This window comes from Palaemon carinicauda, chromosome 43 (assembly GCF_036898095.1).
Source record: "Palaemon carinicauda isolate YSFRI2023 chromosome 43, ASM3689809v2, whole genome shotgun sequence".
Taxonomy (NCBI): domain Eukaryota; kingdom Metazoa; phylum Arthropoda; class Malacostraca; order Decapoda; family Palaemonidae; genus Palaemon; species Palaemon carinicauda.
This window is the reverse complement of record NC_090767.1, coordinates 13,437,867-13,464,998: the sequence shown is the minus strand read 5'-3', so window position 1 is coordinate 13,464,998 and position 27,132 is coordinate 13,437,867. Positions and strand designations below refer to the sequence as shown.

Sequence of the window (27,132 nt, the reverse complement as noted above, 5' to 3'; positions counted from 1 at the left end):
CGCTCTATTAATAGAGAGCAAATAAACGAAAATATATCAACAAAACTATTTAATTGCCAGTTAATATAAATGTATGAAGGTCGGACAAATATGAACGAACGAGCAAAATAAAACAAAACACTTCACAAATATAAGTAGTTAAACCGGCAATAAATTCTAAATTTTAAATGAAAACAATATGGTTGGTTCTTTGGATGATATTTTATGGTTCAGGTTAAGGAGACAATTCATTCAAAGTGAATGAGTAACTCGAGTGAAATTTACAAGGCACAAGCATCAATGTGGTTTGCAACTTACCTCCACTCTAAGCTAGCCTCTCTAGGTCAATTGCAGCTGTCGTTGTTAATTCAAAAATCGATGTAACTCCATGGTATAGTAGCCTCAAGAAGTAATCCAAGTGCTCGCACTTCCAAGCAGGATCATCCTCGACCAACGGTCACACTAGTCACTTAATGCTCCATATTAAAATTTACGCTGGATTGGTGAAAAATATTAGTGAAGAGTTGACACGCCCTTCTCAGCTGCGGAGTGAAAATGCACTGCCGTCTTCAAACGCTGGGACTAGAAGTAAACTTTTGAGGTGAATTAAAGGTTTTCGTTCAGTCTCAAATCTCTAGTATTGAATTATCACTTTAAAGGAGGAATTTTATGGTTGCAAACTATTGATGCTATCACAAAATTAAAACATAACATACTGAAACTGAACGAGTTTCCAAAGCAAGAACACGAACTAACCATTATAAACAATTTAAACTTTTCCCAAAAACAAAAAAGAAACTTAGAATTTTGAAACAAGCAAAGTAGAAAATCAAGGACCATAAAGGGTGGATACTACACTCAAAAGTTAAAAGTTAAAAACAACAAAATGAAAAAGTTTCACTTTTTTCAACAATCCCCCTGCATGTCCACCAGTGGGGGATGCCTTCAAAGTTGCGTGCACAGGTGGCAGCAACATGGGGCCGATGCTTGGACGGTCTCTGTGATCGGCCAAGGGTATCGCGTCCCATTCACGACATCTCAACCTCCCCTGACAGCGAATCCAGTGTCGGTGAGCTCCTATGCCATGGGATCGGCAAAGGGGCTAGCCCTTCGGGCAGAAGTCGAGACCATGCTCAAGAAGGATGCTCTCCAGGAGGTCGTCGATGGCTCCCCAGGCTTCTTCAGTCGACTCTTTCTTGTAAAGAAAGTGTCTGGAGGCTGGAGACCCGTCATCGACCTCTCAGCACTGAACAAGTTTGTCGAGGAAACTTCGTTCAGCATGGAGACAGCAGACACGGTCAGACTTGCAGTGAGACCGCAATACTTCATGTGCACACTGGGTCTGAAGGACGCGTACTTCCAGATCCCAATCCATCCATCTTCCAGGAAGTACTGGAGATTCAGCCTAGACAACAAGATCTACCTGTTCAAGGTGCTGTGTTTCGGTCTCTCCGCAGCACCTCAGGTGTTCACCAGAGTGTTCACCCTGATATCTTCGTGGGCACACAGGATCGGCATCCGTCTCCTTCGCTATCTGGACGACTGGCAGACTCGGAGTCGACCCTTCTTCGACACCGAGACAAGCTTCTGGGACTTTGCCAAGATCTAGGGGTCATGGTAAATCTCGAGAAGTCTTCTCTGCTTCCAACTCATCGACTGGTATACTGTATCTAGGCATGATATTGGACACCAATCTCCACAAAGCCTTTCCATCAGACGACAGGATAGCAAGGCTGAGGAGGGTCGCAGAGCCTTTCCTCAGACGAGAGGAGCTTCCAGCCCAATCTTGGTTACGTCTCCTTGGTCACCTGGCCTCCCTGGCCCTTCTAGTTCCGAACGGCTGCCTCAGGATGAGATCTCTGCAATGGTGGCTCAAGTCCGTGTGGAATCAGGGCAATGATTCCCCGGACACTCGGGTCCCTATGGGACCTACGGAACGGACGGACCTGCAGTGGTGGCTGACCGACGAAAACCTCCGAAAGGGAGTGGATCTTCTCGTCCTCCCCCTGGATTTGATGCTGTTCTTGGACGCGTCAAAAGAAGAGTGGGGGACCCACGTTCTGAACCAGAGGATCTCAGGCCTATGGTCAGAATCAGAAAAGTACCTCCACATCAATCTGCTAGAAATGAAGGCTGTTTATCTGGCCCTTCAACAGTTCCAGCAGACCCTGGCGGGCCACTCCGTAGTGGTGATGAGCGACAACACCACAGTAGTGGCTTATATCAACAAGCAGGGAGGTACCTTTTCACAACAGCTATCCTATCTTGCAGTAGAGATACTGAGGTGGACCGAAGTCCACTCGATTCCACTATCAGCTTGCTTCATTCCGGGCAAAAGGAATGTGCTCGCCGACAGTCTGAGCAGGGCATCGCAGATAGTGAGTACCGAGTGGTCTTTGGATCCTCAAGTAGCCAACAAAGTTCTGACTTTGTGGGGTTCCCCGACAGTGGACCTGTTCGCGACAGCTTTGAACTTCAAGTTGCCGCTGTACTGCTTCCCAGTCCCGGACCCCAAGGCACTCTGGCAAGATGCCTTCCAACAACGGTGGGGCAACATCTGTCTGATGAGAAGGGTGCTCAACAAGACCAGAATATCGCTCAATCTGTCAATGACCTTAACCCTGGATAGGTACGGTGGGTCGTTTGCGACCCCGAGCGTCAAAAAAAAACAGGTTTTTCTCACGTGACTCACCCCTGTGACTGAATTTGTGGGTGATCGACCTGCAGGAGGTGTCTCCCCTACACGCTCTAGTAGTGTCCAGATGTGCATTGCTGTAGCTGTACTCCTTCCCCGATTTCTGAGACGCGTCAGGGTCGTTCGCGTCCGAGTTTACCCTTCTGAGGTAGTTTGCATAATTATCAAAGTTATTACGTATTATGAAATTGTCGTAGAATGGTGCAACTTGTATAGGTTATCAGTTGTGGAAAGTCTTGGTGGATTGTTTGGCTACCATGTGCATGTTTTTTTTTTTTAGTTAAAATGTCGTTCATCACCACGAGGACCATTTTACCGCGAGTGCCCCTTTTTCATTTTTTTTCATTTTTTTGCCAAGTCATTTTTCCGTAAGATATTGCCAAATAGTGTCGTAAAACTTTTGCTTGTTTAGTGTTGGAAAGTGTGTCTAGATGATCTGGCTACCCATGCATGACTTTGTTTTTGTCAGATATGACGTAGTTATTGGTATATTGGGTATTTAACTGCGGTTACCAATTTCTGTTTTTTTTTCAATATTTGTAATAATTACTACGTAGTAAGGAATTGCCGTATATTATTCATTTTTTTTTCATGTTTATGTGTTAGAAAGTGTGCCTTGATGGTTGGGCTAACAGGTGCATGTCTTTTTTTTTATCTGAGATGTCGTATATTAGAATGTCGGGCATTTTACCGCGAGTGTCCCTTTTTAATTTTTTTTAATTTTTTTGCCAAGTCATTTTTCTGTAAGATATTGCGAAATAGTGTCGTAAAACTTTTGCTTTTTTAATGTTGGAAAGTGTGTCTAGATGATCTGGCTACTCATGCGTGATTTTGTTTTTGTCAGATACGACGTAGTTATTGGTATATTGGGTATTTAACTGCGGTTGCCAATTTCTGTTTTTTTTTCAATATTTGTAAAAATTACTACGTAGTAAGGAATTGCCGTATATTATTGATTTTTTTTTCATGTTTATGTGTTAGAAAGTGTGCCTTGATGGTTGGGCTAACACGTGCATGTCTTTTTTTTTATCTGAGATGCCGTATATTAGAATGTTGGGCATTTTTCCGCGAGTGCCCCTTTTTATTTGTTTTGCATTTTTTTGCTTAGTCATGTTACCGTAAGGAATTGGCAAGTAGTGTCGCAAAACTTATATTTTTATAGTGTTGGAAAGTGTTTCTAGATGATCTGGCTACCCATGCCTATTTTTTTTAGCCAGATATGGCGTATATATAAGTATGTGTTCGATTTTCCTGTGATTGCCATTTTTTCGTTTTTTCCCATTTCTTTCAAAATTACTACGTACTAAGGAACTATCACAGAGTAATATTTCATTTATATGTTTATTTGTCGGAAAATATGCCTTGATGGTTTGCCTAGCACGTGGCTGAAATTTTTTTTTTTCTGAAATGCCGTATATTAGAATGGCCATTTTTCCACCAGTGCCCCTTTTTATTTGTTTTGCATTTTTTTTTGCTTAGTCATGTTACCGTAAGGAATTGGCAAGTAGTGTCGCAAAACTTATATTTTTATAGTGTTGGAAAGTGTTTCTAGATGATCTGGCTACCCATGCCTATCTTTTTTTTAGCCAGATATGGCGTATATATAGGTATGTGTTCCATTTTCCGGTGATTGCCATTTTTTCGTTTTTTCCCAATTCTTTCAAAATTACTACGTACTAAGGAACTATCACAGAGTAATGATTCCTCTAGATGTTTATTTGTCGGAAAAATTTGTTTACTTTTTTTTTATTGAATATCATCAAATTTTTTTAGCTAAAATATTGTTTTACATTTTTTTTTTCGATTTTATTTCCCTTCAAAAAAAAATTTTTTGGGTCAGAATTTTAATTTTATAGTCGTAAAATAATCGACAATTATCCAGCAACCCACCATACAATTTTTATGCATATCCAATAATAATTAGATTAGTAAATAACACCTTGAAATTGACATACCCTTCCTTCATTTCAAGTGGCAGATTAGGGAGTCTGAGTCAGTGTGGTTGGCGGCCATTTTGTGGACATATCCGAAGCGTAAGCTGCCCTATCTATATATATTCTTGTTCCCTATAGAATTTGTGATATTTTGGTGTATTTTTACCTGCATAAATATCATATTATATATTAAATATATGTATTTTTTTACGAAATTTCCAAGTACTCAAAAAATTACCTTTAGATATGGCCCCTGATATAGATGTAATTTACAAAATAATGAAGATTTTTTTACATATTTTTATTTTAGGATAACATATGTTTATTCCCTAAAAAAATTAGCCACTTCCTATTTCATTTGGGTACCCAAAAAAATTCATGAAATTTGGACAATTTTTTTTGGCCAAAAAAAGTTACCCTTTTTTTCTCCTTTCAGATCTTCACCTCCATGGGTCTGACTTCATCCAAAATACATCAAGATGTGTCCTAAACATTCAAGAATCAATTCCTAAAAGGATTTGTGTATATATGTATAAACTTTTTTTTATGAATTTTTATAGCAGGTCTTTTTTTTTCTACTTAATTTTTTAAAATATTTATAATAAATAGTTTTTCTGCAGATGAGTAGTATTTATTTTTACAGTTGTTTTAAGCATTCATTGAAGTTTTTTTTGGCAAAAGAAAAAAGGAGGTTACTGCAAAAACTGATTTTTCAAGAATTTTTTTTGGCGTCGGGGTCGTTCGCGTCCGAGTATACCCTTAAAGGGGTGTCCGAGGACCGTACCTATCCAGGGTTAATAGCTCCGCTATGGCATCATGCAGAGTGGTTCTCGGACCTTCGGCAGCTCCTGACGGAACTCCCGAGAGAACTTCCCCCACGACACGAGCTACTCAAGCAACCACACTGCAACATCTTCCACAAGGCCGTAGCTTTCTCCCAAACAACAACACCCTTCTGAACAACGCTGCTCACAGGAAGGGAAACTTGTTAGGTCTTCTCTAGCTCCAATGCCCCAGCCAGAGAAATTTAAGGCTTCCCAGAACTCTCCCTCGCCTTGTTCCCCTTCCCACAAAAGCAGACCCTCGCCTTCGCTGGGGGAGAGTGGAAAAGGATAGACGTCTGCATTTTAAGATCCAGAAGATCCCCTCATTGCAGCCGGTCCCGTTCTCTGGAAAGGGGGCGGAAGAACTGCAGACTGGCCCAAAGACTGTCCTGGCAGCAGATAGGGCTCCTTTGCGGAGGCCCTCTTCGTCTTTCCCTTCAAAGGAACTTTCCGACAGCTCTGCTATCAGATAGGAACCATGGTACGGAGCCTTGGTGAGAGCTGTTACCCGGGCTTTTGCCTCAGGTTTTCCTACAGCTCATTCTCCAAAGACTCATGATCCTGCTGGAGGAGTCTTTCTCTCCATCTTCGGACCCAAGGTGAATATCCATGCTTCCATTCCAGCGTGAGAGGAGCCCTTGACAAAACAGTCTCATCTACGGTCAAGCTGCCCTTAGGTATCACGCCCATCGGTTTGAGTCAACTCCTTCCATAGGGAAGAGTCTCTAGAAGGCTCCTTCCGTCCCTCTCCCATCGAAGAAGTCCCATGAGAGAGTAGTCTCCAGACCTGTGGAGGATAAGATCTCTCCCCCTACGGATGTCTAGCAGAGAGTCATCATTGCAAGATCTTCTGTCTTAGAGACTTTCTTTCCTCCAAGGAAGGAGTCTGAAGACTCAAAAACCCTGCATAAATCCCCTTCGAAGATAACGAGACTCATAGAGGAAGTCAGACAATCAATTTCCGGCCACCACGATGACAACCACGACCTACCTCCAGATGATGTCTCGTGGGTGGAAGACTTCAAACCAGCTGTCAGTCCTTCAGGAGCAAAGTAGAAGGAGTCAGAGCATGCATGAGGACCGTCAATGGGTATGCACATCAGACGACAGTGAAGTGAGGCTAAGGAAGGTTGCAAGACCATTTCTCAGATGAGAAGAACTCCCAGCCCAGAGGTGGCAATATCTCCTCGGGCCCCTGTCATCTCTGGTACGTCTAGTTCCCAACGGCTGCTTCAGGATAAGATCCCTGCAGTGTTAGCTAAAGTCCTCCTGTTCCCATGTGTAACCTAGTATTGTGTCAATACTGTTGCGTCCCCATAACCGGGCGAGGTGGTATTGGGAATGTCTTGGTGACTTTGAACGAATCTGAGGATTCGAAAGAACTCTTACCTTGACAGTCACACTGCTTACATCACAAACACACAGCTTGTGCAGGCTCCAGAGCATGCATAGCAAGGTTTAGTAAGTTGTTAGGGATTCCATCTCATGTGCTAACACTTGAGGAGCAATCCCTGGATAAAGCCAGATTGACAGAGATGTCTGCGCTCCTACTGGGTGAGTCGACCCCTATAAATAGCCTTAGTTTGTATTTAAGTTACGGAACAAATGACAAATTTGGAAGTAATTTGTATTTTTCCAAATGATACAAATCTGTAGCTATTTATACAGATTTGCCTGCCAACCCTGTCCTCCTAGAAGTCCTACCTCCAAGCAAAGTGAATTACAGTCACAAGTTTGTGAGTTAGAGGGCTAGCTACTACTAAACCCCCCTCCCCTCCCCCGCTAACTATCGGTATGGGTGGTTAACCCTCGCTAAAAGTCTAATGGCTCATCTTTGAGCATCGCTGAAAGTAATATTCCCGGTGAATGCTTCACTTTCACTTTTGGCTCGGACATGGACAGACGTCTCTGTCTTTGTCCTCGCTTGGGAGCCATTGTTTGTTTTGTCTTTACTTAATCACTTACTTTTCTTTTACTCAATATATATGTAAACATTTTCTCATGTTTATGTATATATTTGAGTATAGAAATCTGGTTAATGTGGGTAAGGGTTAGGTTGGGTAGGGAATGTTGGGCGTTTGTCAGTGCGTATGGGCCAGGTAGTGAGAAAAGTGAAGAAGAGCGGAATGAGTTCTGGAATGAATTAACTAGGTGTGTAGAAGGACTGGGTAGAAGGAATTATGTAGTTGTTATGGGTGACTTAAATGCTAGAGTGGGCGCTGGAGAGGTAGAAGGTGTCATTGGGAAGTATGGCGTACCAGGTGAAAATGAGAGTGTTGAGAGACTGGTAGACATGTGTGTTGAACAAGAGATGGTAATAAGTGCTAGCTTCTTTAAAACGAAAGATAAAAATAAGTATACAAGGGTAAGTATACATGGGTTGTTATGCAGGAACAACTTTCATCGTTAGTTAAAGCTTTCAGCCACCCTTCTCAGTCCGTCAGACGTAAGGACGTCTCTTTGCCTGTTAAGAGATCTTCTAAGAGAGATATTAGTATCTCTCCCAAGAAACCTCTGCGCACTTCGTCGGCCGTACAACAACGTACACCCTCTTCATCGGCACGCTGCCAGGAATTTCCTTCCCCCCTCTCCCGCCGCCAGGACGATACTGCCTATCGTTCTCGGCGCCGTGACGATTCTGTTTCCTTTCCGAAACGCCTGGACGTTACTGCCTCGTTTCTTAGGAAACAGGATGAATGCAGTCTGCATTTTCAAGGCGACGGCAGCCTGCATCTTCAGGACGCTTCCGTTTCTCGTCATCGTGACGATACTGCCTCTCATCATTGTGACGATACCGCTTCTCGTCATCGTGACGATACCGCCTCTCGCCGACTGGATGTTAGCGGCGCTCGGCGCCAGGATTCTAACAGCTCTCGCTGCCAGACTGCTGGCAGCCCAACTCTTCGGGATGTTATCTTTGAGCAGGACCTCGAAGATATTTCGGAAGAGGAAGAAAAACCTGCCGACTCTTCTAGCGATTACAAGGTTCTTTGTCGCTCTCTTTTGGAACTTTATGGGGAGGAATTTCAACCTTCGGCCCCTCGTTCTCCTTAGTCTCAATTTACCAGGAAGAAAGCTACTAAGTCTTCGGCCTTCATCAAAATGAAACTTTCAATTTCGGCCAGGAAAGCTCTCGCTAAAGTGGATGATTGGATGAAGGAACGGAGACAAGCTGTCAAGACCACCTTTTCTTTTCCACCGTCCCGGCTCGCTTCCAAGGCCGGTATGTGGTATGAGACAGGAGAACCTTTGGGGTTAGGAGTGCCTTCCTCCTCCCAAGGTGACTTCTCGGCTCTTGTGGACTCGGCAAGAAGGCATGCTTTAAACTCTGCCAAGGTCATGTGGTCCATGTCGGAGCTTGATCACCTCGTCAAGGGAATTTTCAGGGTTTTCGAGGTTTTCAGCTTCCTGGACTGGTCTCTCGGGACTCTGGCCAGGAAGTCTGAACTCCTGGAGGACACAAAGGACCTGACGAGTATCATGTCCTGCATGGACAAAGCTCTAAGGGATGGAGCTAATGAATTGGCTTCCCTTTTCCCAGCAGGGGTCTTAAAGAAGAGGGCCCTTTTGTTCTCCTTCACCTCTAGATCTGTGACTGTTGCCCAGAAGTCGGAGCTACTTTACGCCCCTTTTTCACGTCATCTTTTTCCTGAAGCTCTGGTCAGAGATATCTCCCTTTCTCTGGCTCAGAAGGCTACTCAGGACCTTTTGTGTCGGTCGGCTAGAAAGACCTTACCTGTTGCTCCTGCTCCTCTGAAGAAGGAGGAGAAGAAGTTTCAACAGCCCTTTCGGGGCAGGATCTCCTCGAGAGCAGATTTTAGGGGGAGAAGACAAGAGTCAGGGCCAAGGACCAGCAGGGGTGCGTTTAGGCCCCGGTCCAAAAAATGAGATGGAAGTCCTCCAGACACCAGTAGGGGCAAGACTGTCTCGTTTTTGGCAGTCTTGGGAAAGGAGAGGGGTGGACACCTGGTCCCTCTCAGTCGTCGAGGAAGGTTACAAGATCCCCTTTTTAAAGAAACCACCTCTCTCAGACTCTCCCCTGGCCTTAGTGGCTCAGTACACCGACGCGGGGAGACGAGAGGCTCTTCTGGAACTAGTCGACCAGATGTTGGTCAAGGGAGCAATAGAGCCAGTTCAAGACCTCGCCTCCCCAGGCTTTTACAATCGCCTGTTTCTGGTTCCCAAGAACTCGGGTGGATGGAGACCAGTCCTAGATGTCAGCTCTCTGAACGCCTTCGTGGAGAAAACAAAGTTCTCCATGGAGACGACTCAGTCAGTGCTGGCTGCAGTTCGTCCAGGAGACTGGATGGTTTCTCTCAACCTGCAGGACGCTTCTTTTCACGTCCCCATTCATCCGTCTTCGAGGAGATATCTGAGGTTTGTGTTCCAGGGCAAGTGCTTCCAGTTCAGGGCACTTTGCTTCGGTCTCAGCACAGCTCCCCAAGTTTTCACCAGACTTATGGCGAATGTGGCAGGCTGGTTACACCAGGAGGGGATAAGGGTCTCCTTCTATCTAGACGACTGGCTGATCCGGTCACAGTCGAAAGAGAAATGTCTGGAGGACCTAATGAAAACTTATACAATCACTCAGGACCTGGGACTCATCGTCAACTGGGGGAAGTCTCAGACCGAGCCGAATCAGACTATTCTCTATTTGGGGATAGTTCTGAATTCAGTTCTTTTTCAGGCTTCTCCCTCCCAGGAGAGGCAGACCAGGTGCCTGGACAAAGTCAAAGACTTTTTGAGGAAGCAGGAATGCTCAGCGAAGGAGTGGATGAGTCTGCTGGGAACTCGATCCTCCCTGGAACAGTTTGTCCCTTTTGGGAGACTGCACCTAAGGCCTCTGCAACACTTCCTCGCAAAGGTTTGGAACAGAAAGATCCAGGAGGACACTTTTTCTTTTCCATTCCGACAGAGATCAAGGATCTTTTAATGTGGTGGCTGGACCCAGCTCTGTTGGGAAAAGGGATCTCCTTGTTCAAGAAGAACCCCGACCTAGTGTTATTCTCAGACGCGTCCGAGTCAGACTGGGGAGCAACACTAGGGAACAAAGAGGTCTCAGGTATTTGGGAAGGGAGTCAGGTCAGTTGGCATATCAACAGGAAGTAATTGATGGCCATTTTGTTAGGGCTCAAGGCCTTCAAAACCTCGGTGTCGGGAAAGACTGTGGAGATCAATTCCGACAACATCACAGCTCTCGCGTACATAAGGAAGCAAGGGGGAACTCAGTCCCTCTCCCTGTTCTCAACTGCGAGAGAGCTTCTCCTCTGGGCGAACGAGAACGAGACCCAGCTGTTGACAAGGTTTGTTCAAGGGCAGAGAAACATCAGGGCAGACATGCTCAGCAGGAGGGGACAGGTCCTTCCTACAGAGTGGACTCTCAACCCGCATGTCTGTCGGAGCCTCTGGAAGTTGTGGGGCAGACCAGTAATAGACCTTTTCGCCTCCGGTCTAAACAAGAGGATCCCTAACTACTGCTCCCTAGTCCCGAACGAGGAAGCTGTTGCAGTGGACGCCTTCTTGATGGATTGGACGGGGCTGGACATGTATGCCTTTCCCCCGTTCAAGATCATCAATCTGGTTGTCAGGAAGTTCGCTCTCTTCGATTCGGGACGAATGACCCTAGTGGCTCCATTCTGGCCTGCGAGGGAATGGTTCACCGAAGTGGTAGGGTTACTGATGGACTTTCCAAGAAGACTCCCGGCAAGTCCAGATCTTCTCAGACAACCCCACTTCGAGAGATTTCACCAAAACCCCCTTGCTCTCAATCTGACTGCCTTCAGACTGTCGAGAAGCTCGTTAGATCTCGAGGCTTTTCGGCACAAGCGGCGAAAGCTATTGCCAGGGCAAGGAGGATCTCTTCACAAAGAGTCTACCAGTCAAAGTGGGAGACCTTTAGAGCTTGGTGCAGGAGGCGCAAGGTTTCCTCGTCCTCTACCTCTCTGAGCCAGATTGCAGACTTTCTTTTGTACCTCAGGCAGGATGCTAAGCTGGCTGTATCTACCATTAAAGGATACAGGAGCATGCTCTCAACCGTCTTTAGGCATAGAGGCTTAGAGTTATCTCAGAATAAGGACTTGCAGGATCTCATTAGGTCTTTTGAGACAATGAAGCAGGTGCACTTAAGACCCCCTTCTTGGAACCTGGATGTGGTGCTTAAGTTTTTGTGCTCCAGGAAGTTTGAGCCTATCTCGCAAGCTTCTCTGCGAGATGTGACTAAGAAAACCCTCTTCCTTTTGTCTCTAGCGAATGCCAGGAGGATCAGCGAGGTCCAGGCAATCGAGAAGCGTGTAGGCTTCACCCTAAATGGAGCGGTTTGTTCCTTGAGGTTCGACTTTCTCGCCAAGAATGAGAACCCTTCGAAACCCTGGCCTAGGACTTTTGAAGTCCCTAACCTCACGAATTTAGTAGGTCAGGAACAGGAAAGCCTCCTCTGCCCGGTTAGGGCTCTCAAGGCTTATTTGGCCCACACTAAGAGCGTGAGGGGTGCTTCCAACTCCTTATGGTGTTCAGTGAAGGATCCTCAAAAACCCCTGTCAAAGAACGCTTTGTCCTTTTTCCTGAGGGAAACTATTAGGGAAGCCCACCTCTTTTGTGAGGAAGAAAACTTCGCCCTGTTAAAAGTACGGGCTCACGAAGTAAGGGCCATTGCTGCTTCGCTGGCATACCGGAAAAATATGTCAGTTAAGCAGATCATGGACGCAACGTTCTGGAGGAGCAACTCTGTCTTCGCTTCTCATTACCTCAGAGAGGTAAGAGTGGACTATGACAAGTGTTATACCTTGGGCCCATACGTAGCTGCGGCTTCTGTATTAGGCAAAGGAGTTACTACCCCCACTCAACCTTAGTTTATGTACTTGTATATGGGTTTGTGTTTTTTATGGTTGTCTGAGGTCCTCGTCCTGTGGTACGGTTCCCTCAGTCCAGATAGATAGTTTATATCTATTTCTGCCAGGTTAGATGGTTAGCTTTAGTAAGGTTGCAGGTTTTTTTATATGGGAAGGTAGTTTTCTGAAGTCTAGTCAAGTTGTTGGTCCTACCCCTTTGACAGACTCGATTGAGTTGTTTGCAGCGTAGCAGGTCTACTCCTGGCTGAACACTCCTAAGGGAAAGCGACTCTAGAGGCAGTTACCTTTGAAGTCAGCTACCTTAGCAGGTGAGGAATCAAGGTGTTTGTTCTCCTACAACTCTTTTGTTGTTTCCCCAACTATGTTTTTTCTGTCTGTTTCCCTCCTCCAAATGTGTGAATCAGCTATATATATATAACTGCCAGGTAAGTTCTATTCATAAAAATGGAGTTTTTATGATAAAACAAAGTTTTGTGAATACTTACCTGGCAGTTATATATATATTTTAAAGCCCACCCACCTCCCCTCAGGAGACAAGTCGGGCAAAGATAATCTGAGGAACAGAAAATGGGAATGATTCCAAGTACCACCCTGTAAGGGTTGTTAACCATCTAACCACGCAACCACCACAAGGCGGTTGCCGCGATTTTCGATTAAATTCTGCCGCAGTCAGAGACTCAGCTATATATATATATATAACTGCCAGGTAAGTATTCACAAAACTTTGTTTTATCCTAAAAACTCCATTTTATTGAAGTAGAAAATGGTTTTGATAAAATTGATGAATTGTTGACCGAAATAAGTGAGATTTTAGGGCCAGATGATAGTGAGGTAGATGGGATAGTACATGATATATTAGATGATAGGGATTTAGATAGGAATAGTGTTAATGTAGCGAATGATTGTGCTAAGGAAGAAGCAAATGAGAGAGTGTATGAAGGCCCAGTTACTCGGAGCCGAGGCCCTGTTCCTGATTGCAACTGGGTAATAAGAAAATGGGTAAGTGTTGTGTGAGGATTTGGCAAAGTAAGGGGCGAGGAATGTGGAGGATTAATTTTATTTTAATTTATTTTTTTTGTTTTGCCAAATCGAGAGAGAGAGAGAGAGAGAGAGAGAGAGAGAGAGAGAGAGAGAGAGAGAGATTTTGTTTTAGTTTTGTTAAATCGAGATATTTTATTTGCTTTAGCTTTGTCAAATTGAGAGAGAGAGAGAGAGAGAGAGAGAGAGAGAGAGAGAGAGAGAGAGAGAGAGAGAGAGAGAGTGTTTATTTGTTTTAGTTTTGTCCAAGAGAGAGAGTGTGTGTTTGTGTGTGCATGTGTGTTTGTGCGTCCGGGGTGCGCGCCGAAGAACAAGTGGTAGTTAGCGAATGATTGTTTGTAGTGGGAAAGACTGTCGGTATATTTGAGGTTGTTTGTTTACCTTTTTAGCTTGGTTAGGGCGGTAATGAATGTCTTGGGTGAAAGGATTTGCTATTTGACTGTATGAGGAGTCGGTTGTGAAGTGATTTTTCTTTATATTGGAGCTGTAATTCCTCCTTTAGCTCCTTAGACTTTTAAACTCCTTTGAAGTTTTTGTTTGTCTGTGGCCGGTTGGTTGCCTGCCGCACATTTAAGAGATTGATGACGACCCTGTATGTTGAATTGGATAAGCATTTGGATAGACCGCTCATGTATTTGTTAACGACCAAGCCTAATAAGTCCCGGATGATGATGATGATGATGATGACGACACTGGTTTGGCCTGGACATGGAGATGATATGAGAGTATAGTTAAGCGATTGCGCTGTGGAATTGGCCGTAGGCTAATACTCTTGCCAAGAAGTTGTGGCAGTGAAGTAGGAGTTACCCGTATGTGGACGACAGTTACCACACAACCTTACATATTGAATATTTTAGCGTTTTCGCTCATGTTGGTGGTAGATATGATTATTGTTTCTGGTTTAGTGTTACGTGATTTGTTTCAGTGTTAAGTATTTTCGGTACTGTGTGGGAAGTAAGTGTTTTCGGTAATGTGTGAACTATTGGTGTTGGGTTTGTAAAGTTTCTGATTATTGGTGAGTTTTGTGTACCACACACACACTGTTATATTATTTAGATATAAGTCTGTTATTTTTTTTTGTCTGTTTGGGTTAAGTCTGGTTAATGAAGTGTTTTGTTTTGGTTGCGTTTAATATAGTTTTAAGGTTATGTTTTGTTTGTTTTCCCTTCATGTAATCGTCCAGTTTAAAGTAAAGTAAGGGGAAAGTTTGTATTGTGGGATATTTGAAAGTGAGTGATCAAAGGTGTGGGGGGTTTGTTATCGTTTACATCCCGCCACAATGTCGGGTCTGGTCGGTACTTGGATGGGTGACCGCCTGGGGACGCCAGATTCTGTTGCCGCCTCCTCCGAGCCTTCCCTTCAGTTGACTGTGGCAAGGCTGAGGAGAGTCGCAGTACCTGTTTTCAGTCAGGCAGAGCTTTCAGCCCTACCTTGGAACGTTTCCTAGGTCTCTTTTCCTCATTGACCCGTCTAAAGTTCTGAATGGTCGCCTCAGGATAAGTTCCTTGTGGGGCGGCCCAAGTTCCGGTGGTTTCAAAGCAACGCTTAACCGGACTTTCTGGCCCCTATGGGACCAGCGGAATGATTAGACCTGCAATGGGTGTTGACCTATGGAACCTTTTGATGGGAGTGGATATTCTCGTCCTTTCCCCACATTTTTTATGCGGTTCTCGGACTCGTCAAGGAAAGGGAGGGGGGTATGACATGTTCCGGTCCAGGCCTATGGTCAGGACCTGAAGGATACCTCTCCATCATTCAGGCAGGCTTAGGGGCCGTAGTCTGGCCCCTCTACAGATCCTACAGCTCCTGCCGAGTCGCTCCGTGCGCGACGACTTCATGGTACTGCCGTGTTCTAACCAGCAAGGATCGCATTTTCATACCTTCGCATCTTGCAGTAGAGATACTGAGATGATTTGAGATCCTCTCAATCCCACCATCGGCTCTCTCATTTCGGGCAGAGGAATGTTCTCTCCGACTATCTGAGCAGAGCCTCGTAGAAAGAGTGTACCTGGGGGTCTTTGGCCTTGAGTAACCAGCTAGTCCTGGCCTGGGGGACCTGATCGCGACAGCTTGGAACCTCAAGCTTCCGCTGTTCTTACCCCCAGTCTCAGACCCCGAGACTCTTGGGCAAGATGCATTCCGGTGATGGTGGGACAACATCGACGCCTGCGTCTTCCCTCCTTTGTTGTCTGTTGAGAATGGGTCTCAACAAGACCAGGTTGTCTGTCAACCTTTCAATGGCCCTGAGAGCTCCACGGGGACTATGCACAGAACGGTTTCTGGACCCTCTGCTTCCCCTGACGGAACTCCCGGGAGAGCTTCTCCCACGGCACAGGCTACTCAAACAACCACACTGCAACATCTTTCACGAGCCGGGGCGTCGCTTCGGCTTCATGCCTGGAGACACTACGCCTCCTCCTCAAGAAGAGACAACCCGCTACAATCGCGGGGCGGAGGTCGCGTCATCTGCGATAGTCATCCGCAGGGGTCTTCCAGGCAAGTGAAGAGTCTTCGGTGGTTGGTGCCGTGGGAGATATACCTCTTCCCTTGAGGCCTCTTCTCCAGCAATAACAAACTTATTGCTTTTCGGCGGGAGGAAACTCCTTTCCGCTCTCGGCAATGAAGCCTGTCGCTCAGCCTTTCCCTGACCTTCAGGCTTAAAGGAATAACTTTTTCCTTCCCGCTGGACCTTTCCTCGCTCATGCGAAGCTGCGAACGTCCCTGCCCTAGTCGGAGTGAGTCCTCCAACATGGAGCATGGCTCGGACTTTTTAGTCCCTTAAGAGATCTTCTCAAGACCCTTTACGTCAGGCCTCTGATCGTATTCCGTCTTGGGTTTCCTGCTCACTCTGGCCGCGGCCAGTGTGTAAGCAATCTTCTTGGTCTCGTACGACTCCGCCCTTTCTAAGGAATGTGGGAAGGCAACATTCAGGTTCGCTCCTGAGTTGTTGGCTAGACTCAGAATCTTGGGGACCCGGCCCTTCGGTCCAATTCCTTCAAGATTTCGAGTCACCATTCTGTATCTGATGACCTAAAACCTTCTCCTTCTTGCCAGTAAAGGAATCGAGGGGTTATCTTTGGGAACAGCTTCAGTTTGTCCTCACGTGCAGCCGGGTTGGGAGCACAAGAAGGACACGGGGGAGAGTCACCAGTATACCTCTTCAGCTCGGACTCAAAGACATTCATCTCGACCTGAATCCAGACCCTCCCCCGTCACATCGCCCTACAGCACGATGTCGGATACATCGCAACGTCCCTCGCCTTCGAGTAATACTACTCTGTGACGCAGGTGCTACAAGCTGGAGTCTGGAAGCGTCTAATGACCTTCGCAGCCTGCTTCCTGCAGGGCGTGACCCACAGGAGTATCGATACGTTTCTATCGCTCTGTGGTGGCTACACAACAGCTGGTCTAACCTCAGGCTCCTTTTTGGACAGGTAGCAGAAGGTTGAGGGCATTGTTATCAGGTTTTAGTCTGCATGAACGAAAGAAGTATGTCTGGCCCTTACTTCTTTCTTCATCATCCCCTCTACTGGGGAAGCAGCATCCTGGTCTCTGCATAGCTGACCTCAAACCTTTGCAGGTAAACCATGCTTCCTTGTGTTCCGAGTATTGAGTCAGTACTGTCGCGTCCCCCATACCCTGACGAGGTGGTATTGGGAACGTCCTAACCCAGAGTTCCTTCTGGAACTCCAGGTCAACTGCCTAGGACGGGTCACACTTCTTCCTTCACACACAAGCTTATGTAGGCCACATGGTTCCTTGCGGAGCAAGGAACTTGTGAGGTGCAGGGACTCCTTTTCTCGAGTGCGACTCACTCGGATTCTGAGTCCCCGGGTAAAGCCAAAGCCAGTATGGCTGGGGACTTTCCACCCTTCCTAAGGGGTAAGTCACCCAATGTAAATAGCGTGGTTTGTATTTCGGTTACGGAACAAATGACAAATTCGAAGATAATTTGTATTTTTCCTAACCATACAAACCTTAGCTATTTACATATATTTGCCCGCCAACCCTGTCCCCCAAGACAAGTCCTACCTCTAAGTGAAAGTGAAGCATTCACCGGTGTGTGAGGGGGGGGAGGGGTAGCTAGCTACCACTCCCCTACCCCCCTGCTAACTAGCGCGGGGGGTAATACACCCTCGTTAAATTCTAATGGCTCGCCATTTCAGCTACGCTAAAAGGTAAACCCAATGTAAATAGCTAAGGTTTGTATGGTTAGGAAAAATACAAATTATCTTCGAATTTGTCATTTTACTTCCAAATTTGTCATTTGTTCCGTAGTGTATAAACCTGAGTTCTTTAAGTTCAGTTCCCTCTAGATTTTCCAAAGAATAAAAACAGTGATGATTTGTCTCTGTTGTAATGGGTCATCCTTCTTGGGTGTCGCCAATCCAGGATTACATGTCGGTTTCACATTCCGCAACACGACATGGCAGAATAGTGTCCCTAATGTCCCAGGTTATCCAGCAAACAGCGACAGGTTTCTTAGACTGGCATCAAATAGCCCTCTTCCTATTCTATCTTTTCCTCTTCAGCACTATTTAACCTGCAACTTGAGTCATCAGCAGCCATGACCCAGCCCTGTGTGGTCCTAACTTGGATGGAGAAGGGACTTGGTTGCTCAGCGCATGTCTATGTGGTCGGTCTCTAGGGCATTGTCTCTGTCTCTTGCCTCTGCCCTTGATGAGTGACCTTTAAACCTTTAAAGATGAAAACTGCTAGTGCATTCTGACGTGGGCACTCGGGCAATATTTACAACTGCAGCGCTGTGCCTCGTTAGAGTGAAACAGCTGTTGGAGCATCTCTATTAAAAGACTCGGGTTTATATAGTTAGAAAAAGTACAAGTATTAAGATATGTAATTTTATCTCCCAAATAATCTAATAGATTTAGACATAGGAATAAGAAAAAGAAAGACAAATGAATTAGATTATTTTTAATTTTTCCTGCAACTTTTCGCAGACCCAGTCAGCCACCAAAATTAGCAAGGCATTATCGTGGCTCCTGCGACATGGCGCCGACAGGGAAGGCCTAGCCCTCGATTCCGGCGGGTGGGCCAAGCTGAGCGACGTCCTGAGGAGGCCGCAGTTCAAGAAGGTAAACGGGAAGGGAGCTACTTTGCGTGGCTTATTCTCTCTTACCCTTTTTCCTTTTCGTTTCAGAATAATTAAATGTTTCCAGCACATACAGAAATACAAACCTTGGCCATTGGTAGCAATATGTCCTAAACAAAGCTAGAATGGCTGTTGAGCAATCAACGAGGTACAGTAGTAGTAGTGGTATGGGGCTTCCAGTACCAGCCAGCGTAACCTTCACTATGATTTCTACTGCCGGAGGAGAGCTCAGGAATATTTCCCGGCATCCTCGTCTGGTTGCCTTAATCAATTTGCTTTTATCCTGATTGAATTAATGGTTTAGCGGAGAGTCTTGTGTCAGAGGAGTTTCAATGAAGCCAGAAATTTGCCATTTTTCTGAAAGATGTCTGACTGTTCTCTCTGATCCCTCCCATTATTTAGCATGATGGTTCCTAACCTTTTCAGCCTGATGTAGTTCATACAACCACACACCTTTGATACTCTTTAATTGCATTATAGATGTCATACTATTTTCTTTGTCATAGTGTTTATATCATGCTTTGTCACGAAGATTTTGTGAAAAAGAAGTCTGCTATTTATTACTTAAATGCCAACCTGTCGCCCCCAATGGCAGCTTTTTCCATACCAGATTCGGCCCACTTCAGAAACCAATGATTTAGGACACTTGATCCAATTGGGTGGCATGTCTGTTTCTGTTCAATACCTCGTGTGCATGGCTATATGACGATGACGACGGCGTGAACTTAAGGACATTGGTGATCCATCGTTTGAAGAGTTCGTATGCTGTTGTGGTCGCTTTCTTTGTGAGAGCGTCGTCATCGGCCAGCTTGACTCCGGAGAAGGCGAACTTCCGGTTCTGTTTTTTTCCCCGCCTTATCTATCCCAACTCTTTAAAGTAACTTCAGAGGAAGAAAGAGTAGAAAACATCTAGGCAATGAGACCAAACTTTTCAGGTATCACCTACAGATAGGGTTTGTGCCAAATTGGATGGAGAAGGCTCTGTTTTCAAGGCCTGAGCGGAACTACTTGCGAGTCCCAATTCTTTATACCAGAGTGTTTTGGTATTCACACCTAGACCGTACATCACTTTTATCTCCAACAGCAGCAGTGTGCACCTCACTGAAGTGCCAGTCGAGAACTGTCGCCCAGTACTCTACAAGAATCAGACAAACAAGGAATACTCCTTCATATTGTGGATTTAAGCCCTAGCTCTTTTCACCTACCCTGAAACTGGACAAAGGTATATATGAGACAATTAAAAGATGGGATGAAAGTGATTCTGACCACAATAAGATAAAAGTAAAAAAAAATTAACAAACAGTAATAAATGTCCCCTGACACTTCACTCTTCATTGGAACCACGTTCTGCATGCCCCCCCCCCCCCGCAATTACTCCAGGATTGCTGGAAGTGTCACTGGTAAGTGATTTCCCGTCCTTCTGCTTACTTTGGAATGATCTTGTCGTCTAGGCTTTAGATTTTATTTCGAGCACCCCATTGCTTGTAGACTTTAGTCCCAAAGTTGTAGTTGTTTTACACAACCGGGGATTTATGAAAACCTGTTGGGAAGAGAGCAGAGGCATTACTTGGACTTGTAGTAAGTGGATGAGAGGGAGGTGTTTGGCTTCCCTGGTGTCTCGCCCTCACACTCCTTAGATTCGTCTGAGATGGGTTTCGAGTGGAATTCCCCCAAAGAGGAAATCTTCAGTCCTGATCTTCCTAGGTCTCCTATTTGACAGGATTCTGAAGGAATGGAAGCCACTGGCAATGATTGCTGTTGTGGGAGCCCACGCAGAACGAGTACCCAGCGAAGAGGGAAGTTTCAGAAGATGATTCTACCCTCTTGGTCATATGAAACAAACGGCAGTATTATTATTATTACCTGCTAAGCTACTACCCTAGTGGGAAAAGCAGGATGCTATAAGCGCAGGGACCCCAACAGGGAAAATAGCCCAGTGAGGAAAGGAAACAAGGAGAAATAAAATATTTTAAGAACTATAACTAAGAGGTAAATATTTCCTATATAAACTTTAAAAACTTTAACAAAAGAAGAAGAGAAATGAGATAGCATAGTGTGTCCGAGTGTACCCTCAAGTAAGAGAACTTTAGCCTAAGACAGTGGAAGACCATGGTACAGAGGCTATGGCACTACCCAAACCTAGAGAACAATGGTTTGATTTTGGAGTGTCCTTCTCGTAGAAGAGCTGCTTACCATAGCTAGAGTCGCTTCTACCACTTACCAAGAGGAATGTGGCCGCTAAACAATTACAGTGCATTAGTTAACCCCTCGAGTGCAGAAGATGGTAATTGTTGGCATCCTTTTGCTGAAATGAATGTTCAGAGTGTTATCAGTATCATCCAATCATTTATCGGTGCCTGTCTGTGCCGCTGGGTTACCGAAAGTAGACGATTCTCAAATGAGGCAAAAGAAGGTCAACCTTCTCAGTCTTGGAGCACTGCATTGTAAAAAGAGACGAGACGAGTTGATTGGCAAGAAAACCCGAGGGGTTAATTCTCAATTGAGACCCTTTGCTATTGGGCAAACAGTTAGGAATGTTCTGGGAGACATGCTCAGTTACCGACTAAGTTCAGAGACTCCTCACTTTCTTTCGTGGCAGAAAGGCTTCTTACACCTCTTCAACAATGAAGCAGTCGAAGGAGACCGGTCTCATTTAGATTTTCTCTTCTTCCTTCCGTGAAATTTCTCCCCGCAAACAGCACGAGGAGCATCGAACTCCTCTTCACGTTGGACACAAAGAATGAGGATAAACTTCCACACGACTCGTGAGAGCCCCACACATACATTGTTCAACACCAAGACAAGTCTTCCTAATACACACTTGCTTCACACTCAGTCTAAAAGAAGAGAGAAAACAATAAAAACTTCAAAGACCATTAACAGACGTCTGTACGTGAACACGGCTGGAGATATTGCGAGTTCCTCTCTTCAAGCTTGTTGACCTGGCACACGGGCAAGTAGGGCCTGCCATATTGGTTGCTAGATCCTCGATTATTCTTCATCGTCTGTAGCAGCTTGTGTGCTAGAGTCTAAGCCTGCTGACGTCCCCCTTGTAGCTGCCAACAGATCTAAGATCCTCACCCAGGGGTACAAGACACTCACACCACCATTTGTGAGCGCCAAACTCCATTGCAAGATCCTTGTTGCTGACGTTACATTACCAATATTCGGTGCAGAATTCTTTGCACATTTCCATGAACAAAGATCTGAGAGTGATTTTAGCCTTTTGGAAGCGTAAACCTACCCATTTTATACTGAGGAAAAATTAAAATTATTTTAAAAATTTGGGTTATCACTTCCCCATTGATTCAAAATTCCAGTAAGCTGCAATCCCATTCTAAGGAAGTCACCATCATTTGGGTCATCCTCTAACACACCAGTAACCTCTCTATTTGCTTCTGCTCATCCTTCAAGTACCAGTTAAACTACCCCTCTTATGCTAAGGGTGAGATTTTGCTAAATGGCCAACACCAACCATATTGCCATGATTGTTTGGCACCCTTGACGGTGAGGCATGTGTCGATCGAATGCCCCACTTATAGTACTGAAAGAGATAGACACCTGTTTGAGGCTCGAGGTGAGGATGGCAGGTTCATCCTTGCCTAGATTCTCGGACAAGATGTGTCATACCATACTAGTGGTATTTTAAGATTTATTTCAGAAGCAGGTTCTCTGAAAGTTATCTAACTGTCATAAATATGTTTTTTATTTTATTTTAAACTGAATTACCATTTTTTATACCAATTAATAATAAAATCAATGACCTTATGTGTGAGGATGTCAGAACTCATTATCAATCAATCTATCAAAATATGGATACTTTACCTGGCGGAGTCGCGTTAAAATCAATTGCCGTTCTCCTCGCCTTCCTACGCCAACAAAGCCCCGCTCAATCTCTGCAGTAAAAGGCTATCACTCGACCTTCAGCTAGACATCATACTGAAGAGCTCTGACCTTTTTTCCGATGGCTCTCGATTCTTTGGTTGTCTCCAGCGGACACACCTGTACCCTTGACTGTGCATCGGTTAAGATTTAATTCCATAGTAATGCTGAGTCAGTTGTTAATGTCAAATCCTTTTTGCCCATTTGAGACAGACAGACAGATATTAATCGATCCCACTAAACTTTTCCGGTTTTAATTAAGCCACTTGTTTCGGAATGTCCTTTCACTAACTTGAGAGAGAAAGGAATTGGTACTAAGCAATGAGTATATGAGGTTTTTAACCATACGATATATTTATATTGATTTTAAGGTTTTTAAAAGAGACTTGTTCCGTAACTGAAATACAAACCACGCTATTTACATTGTGTTTACCTTTTAGCGCAGCTGAAATGACGAGCCAATAGTTTTAACGAGGGTTAATTACCCCCGCGCTAGTTAGCGGGGGGTAGGGGAAGGGTAGCTTGCTACCCCTCCCCCCCTCCCCCACACACCGGTGACTTGCTTCTCTTCACTTTTGGCTCGGCGATGAACAGACGTGTCTGCCCATCGTCCTCGTTGACAGCCTTTAATATTTTTTCTCTGCTTTTTCTTTACTACAGCTTGTGTGTGTGTTTGAAGTTGACTGCCTTATATTATCTTTGCTATGCGTACGTGGCCTGGTGTTGCCGGCCGCCCTTGTGGGACCTTTATGTCGGCCTTTGATACGGATCCTCACACCCTTTGCCCTCAGTGTCGGGGCCGACGGTGTGACCAGGAAAACGTGTGTAGGGAGTGGTCTGCCTCCCAGTGGGAGAGGTTTGTTCGCCGGCGTAAGAAGAAGTCCAAGAGAGACCGTTCTCCTTCGGGGGTTGCCTTGAAGGAGGAAGGTTCTCGGGACTCTTCTTTCGCTGCCCAAACCTCCTCCGAAGCTCCCCCTCGTCCGCCTCCTAAGGAGAGTTGGCCGAGTGGTAGCGCAGGCCCTAGTTCTGTTTCCCGACCTTGGGTGGGGGGAGAGGGCGTCGCCTCCCATAGCGAGGCGGTTCCCCCTCCTCCTCCGGGGGAGGTTGTTGATAATTCATTGTCTAATGATGATCTCTTACAGATTTGGGCTTCCCTGGGGTTTAAGGGCTTGCCCTCCAGGGTCGCTTTTATTGACCTTGTCTCGTTGGGGGCCGGTGGTAGCAGAGGTAGACCCTCTGTCTATCGTCAATGTCGTGGTGGCAGAGGCCTCCGACGTGGCAGGGCAATCCTCTGCAGGTGCAGTTGAGGATGATGGTGCTGACGGCTCTCCTCCCCCTTCCGTACATCCTTCGAAGGGGGAAGTGAGTCCTACGGGCTCTTCTGCTGTTCAGCTTCCCTCTAAGGGAAGTGCTTTGACTGAGACTCCCCTTCGGAGGACTGATGGTCCTGATGATCTTCCCCGTGGCCGCCTTCGCCGTAAGGCTCACCGTCCGCTACGTCGCAAGGGCCTCCCTTCCCCTTATAAAGGGGTTAAGAGGCGCCTTTTTGGATCCTCTTCCTCCGAAGGGGACTCTCCTCGTCGTACTCAGCCTACAGCTCCTGCTCCTTTGGACCTCTCTGCAGACTGATCTCCTACTTCTGCTAGAACTTCACCTTCTGGGGAACTCGTCATCCGACGGGCAACGGTCCCTTCGGGGCAAAGGGATTCTTCCCTTTCACGTGCAGTGTTAGCGCACAGGCGCTCTCCTGCTCGTCAGCGCTCTCCTGCTCGTCAGCGCTCTCCTGCTCGTCAGCGCTCTCCTGCTCGTCAATGCTCTCCTGCTCGTCAGCGCTCTCCTGATGTTCGCCCTCCTCGTCAGCGCTCTCCTGAGGACATCCTACATCCTGTGGTTCCTGAAGAGCGCTTAGCGCGCCAGCATTCTCCTGCTCGCCCTTCTGCAGTTTTAGCGCACAGGCGCTCCCCTGCTCGTCAGCGCTCTCCCGTTCGTCAGCGCTCTTTTGAGGATCATAGCCCGCCTGCTTGCCAGCGCTCCCCTGTGGTCTCTGATCATCCTGCAGTCCCTGTTGGACACCCTGCGCGCCATCAGTCTTCTGAGCTCTCTCGCAATCCTCATCCTGTGTCTACACAACATCGTCCGCGTTCTCCAGCGCGTGTTTCAAAAGCACATGTTCACAAAGCCTACGATCTTCCTGTTCCTGTTCGTGAACGCGCCGCGCCACCTGTTCCTTCACAGGATCTCACGCGTAGCCCCCTTGCTCGCCAGCGATCACCTGCTCGCCAGCGTTCACAGACGATCCTAGTATCGCCTGTTCGTCAGCGTTCTCCTACGCGTCAACGATCACATGTTTATCGGCGATCTCCGGACCGCCCGCGTGATTTACAACCTGCGCGCACGCGTTCTCCTACGCGTCGTCGACCGGAGGTTCGGGAAGGACATGGTTCGCCATCTACTAGCTCGCCATCGCGCGATCATTCGCCTGCGCGTCCTGCGCGCTATCGCTCGCCAGCGCGTCACCATGCGACAACTCGCCATCGCTCACCTGCGCGTCAGCGTTTGCCAGCTCACCACCGATCGCCTGCGGATCTACGCCGCTAGCGACCTTCCTCCCCCACGCGGCAACGCGTTCCCTCGCCATCGCGCCAACGCATTCGTTCGCCGACTCGGCCACGCCCTCGTTCACCTGTAGACCCTCGCGCCCACTCACCTGCGTGCCCGTGCGCCCGCGCGATTGCTCGCCTGCGCGCCCGCGCTACCATCGTTCGTGGCGAATTTCGCAGCCAGTGGGAGCAGCAGGAACGCGTGTTCCTAGACAGCGCTCGGGATCGCCTCCATCCAAACGCAGGACTGTAGTGCAGGACAAGGAAGACACTGCGGAGAGGTTAGTGCATCATTCTTCCCCCCCTTCTGTGGTGTCCACTCCATAGGATCGCCTGATCCCTTTCCCTCCAGCAAAGATTTCGGACTCTGTGTCCTTGGAGCAACAGACTTGGTTTGGTCCTCTGATGCGGGCGTTAGTGAGGGTGATGAAACCAGCACTCGCCGATCAGGGCAACAAACCAACGGCTGCCTCTCCTACGCTGAAGAGAAAGAGAGGAGTGGACTTTGTGGTGACTTCCCCCAGGACGAAGTTGGTTCCCAAGAGGTCTGTCGCGAAGCCCCCTTCTCCTGCTCGAGTGCTTTCTCCTCCTCCCGTGGACGAAGCATTTCCGTCCTCGGGTGAGTCCAGTGAGGGCGGTAGTCTTCTCCTTGGCACCAAGGGGGGAGACTTCGCTTCATGGAGGAGAGTCGTCTCGTGAGGAAGGGGCTCCTCGAACCTCTTTGTTGGGATCCTGTATCCCTCCCAGGAGGGAATCCAAGGACTCCAAGACCGTCCCCAAATCATCTTCGAGGATTCGCCAGGAACCCGCTGCTCCCCGGAGGAACGTCCACGCTTCACCCCAGGAAGAGATTCCGGGGACAGGAGACTTAGCTGCCAGACCGCAAGGAGGAGATCAGCAGGAATCCGAACACGCCTTCTCGCAGGTCCTGAGCCTGATAAGGCAACTTAACGGGCTTATGGATCCAGTCATCGCCCCCCGTGAAGGCAAGGACACTATCTTAGATGAAGTGTTTGACGTTCGGAAGGCCCCTAAGTCCAGTGCGGCTCTGCCCTGGTCTCAGGGTCTGAAGAGTGCCAGAGCCAGGGCCAACGCCCAGCTCGCAATTCTTGTCTCCTCCAGTCGTTCCTCTGCCGGGAACAAGCTCATCCCTCCTCCTCGTCTCCAGCAGAGGAGGTATTTTGAGACCTTGGGTGAGTCCAGCCTCGCTCTTCCCCTCCATCACTCCGTGGAGGAGTTGGCGAAGGGAGTTCCCCTTGAGAAGCTCTCTGCCCGGCAGGTGTCGTTCTCGGTGGCAGAGATCCTTAGCCATGAAAAGGTCGCTAAGTGTGCCATGCAGGCCACTTCGTGGCTGGACTTTTGGCTAGGAACTCTGGGCATCCTATTGCGCTCGGAGGACTTGTCCAAGGAGACCAATAGGAAGGCCCTGGAGACCTTCTTACTCTCGGGCACCTGCTCCATCGAGTTTTTGGCGCACCGGGTTACCACCCTGTGGGCCAACTCGGTGTTGAAGCGGCGCGATGCTGTGGCCGAGAGATTCCATCCGAAGGTCCCTGCTGTGGATGTGTGTAGGCTCAGACATGCTTCCCTTCTGGGGGAGAACCTGCTTGAGCCTCAGGACATGGAGCGAACGGCTGAGAGGTGGAGGAAATCCAGCACGGACTCCCTCCTCCATAGGGCCCTTACAGCTCGGCCCTATAAGCCTCCAGCTCCGCCTCAACAGCAACACCGGCAGTTAAGAAGGTGGTGTCTAAGCCCCAGCCCTTTCCAGCCAAGGTCAAGAGGGGTGGTAAGTCCTCCAGGGGAGGAGAGACTCCTAAGGGTGGCAGCCGCGGCCGCAAGCCCTAGGGGTGGCAGTCCCCCTGTGTGTCCACCTGTGGGGGGATGCCTTCAGCGTTGTGTCCGCAGGTGGCAGCAACACGGGGCCGATGCTTGGACGGTCTCAGTGATCGGCCAAGGCTATCACGTCCCGTTCACAACATCTCAACCTCCCCTGACAGCGAATCCAGTGTCATTGAGCTCCTATGCCACGGGGTCGGCAAAGGGGCGGGCCCTTCGGGCCGAAGTCGAGACCATGCTCGAGAAGGGTGGCCTCCAGGAGGTCGTCGACGGCTCCCCAGGCTTCTTCAGTCGACTCTTTCTTGTAAAGAAGGCGTCTGGAGGCTGGAGACCCGTCATCGACGTCTCAGGTCTGAATGGATTTGTCAAGCAAACCTGGTTCA

The 27,132-nt window shown here is 47.3% G+C and overlaps 1 protein-coding gene across 1 annotated transcript in view; it reads left to right on the top strand.

Annotated features, from left to right (window-relative positions):
• The window catches only part of LOC137633719 (tRNA 2'-phosphotransferase 1-like), a 534,213-nt gene that overhangs the window by 18,680 nt on the left and 488,401 nt on the right, over positions 1-27,132 (top strand). Inside the window, exon 3 of the mRNA XM_068365965.1 lies at positions 18,277-18,411. Within this exon, the coding sequence (XP_068222066.1) occupies positions 18,277-18,411 (135 nt within the window). The remainder of the gene's footprint in view (positions 1-18,276; positions 18,412-27,132) is intronic.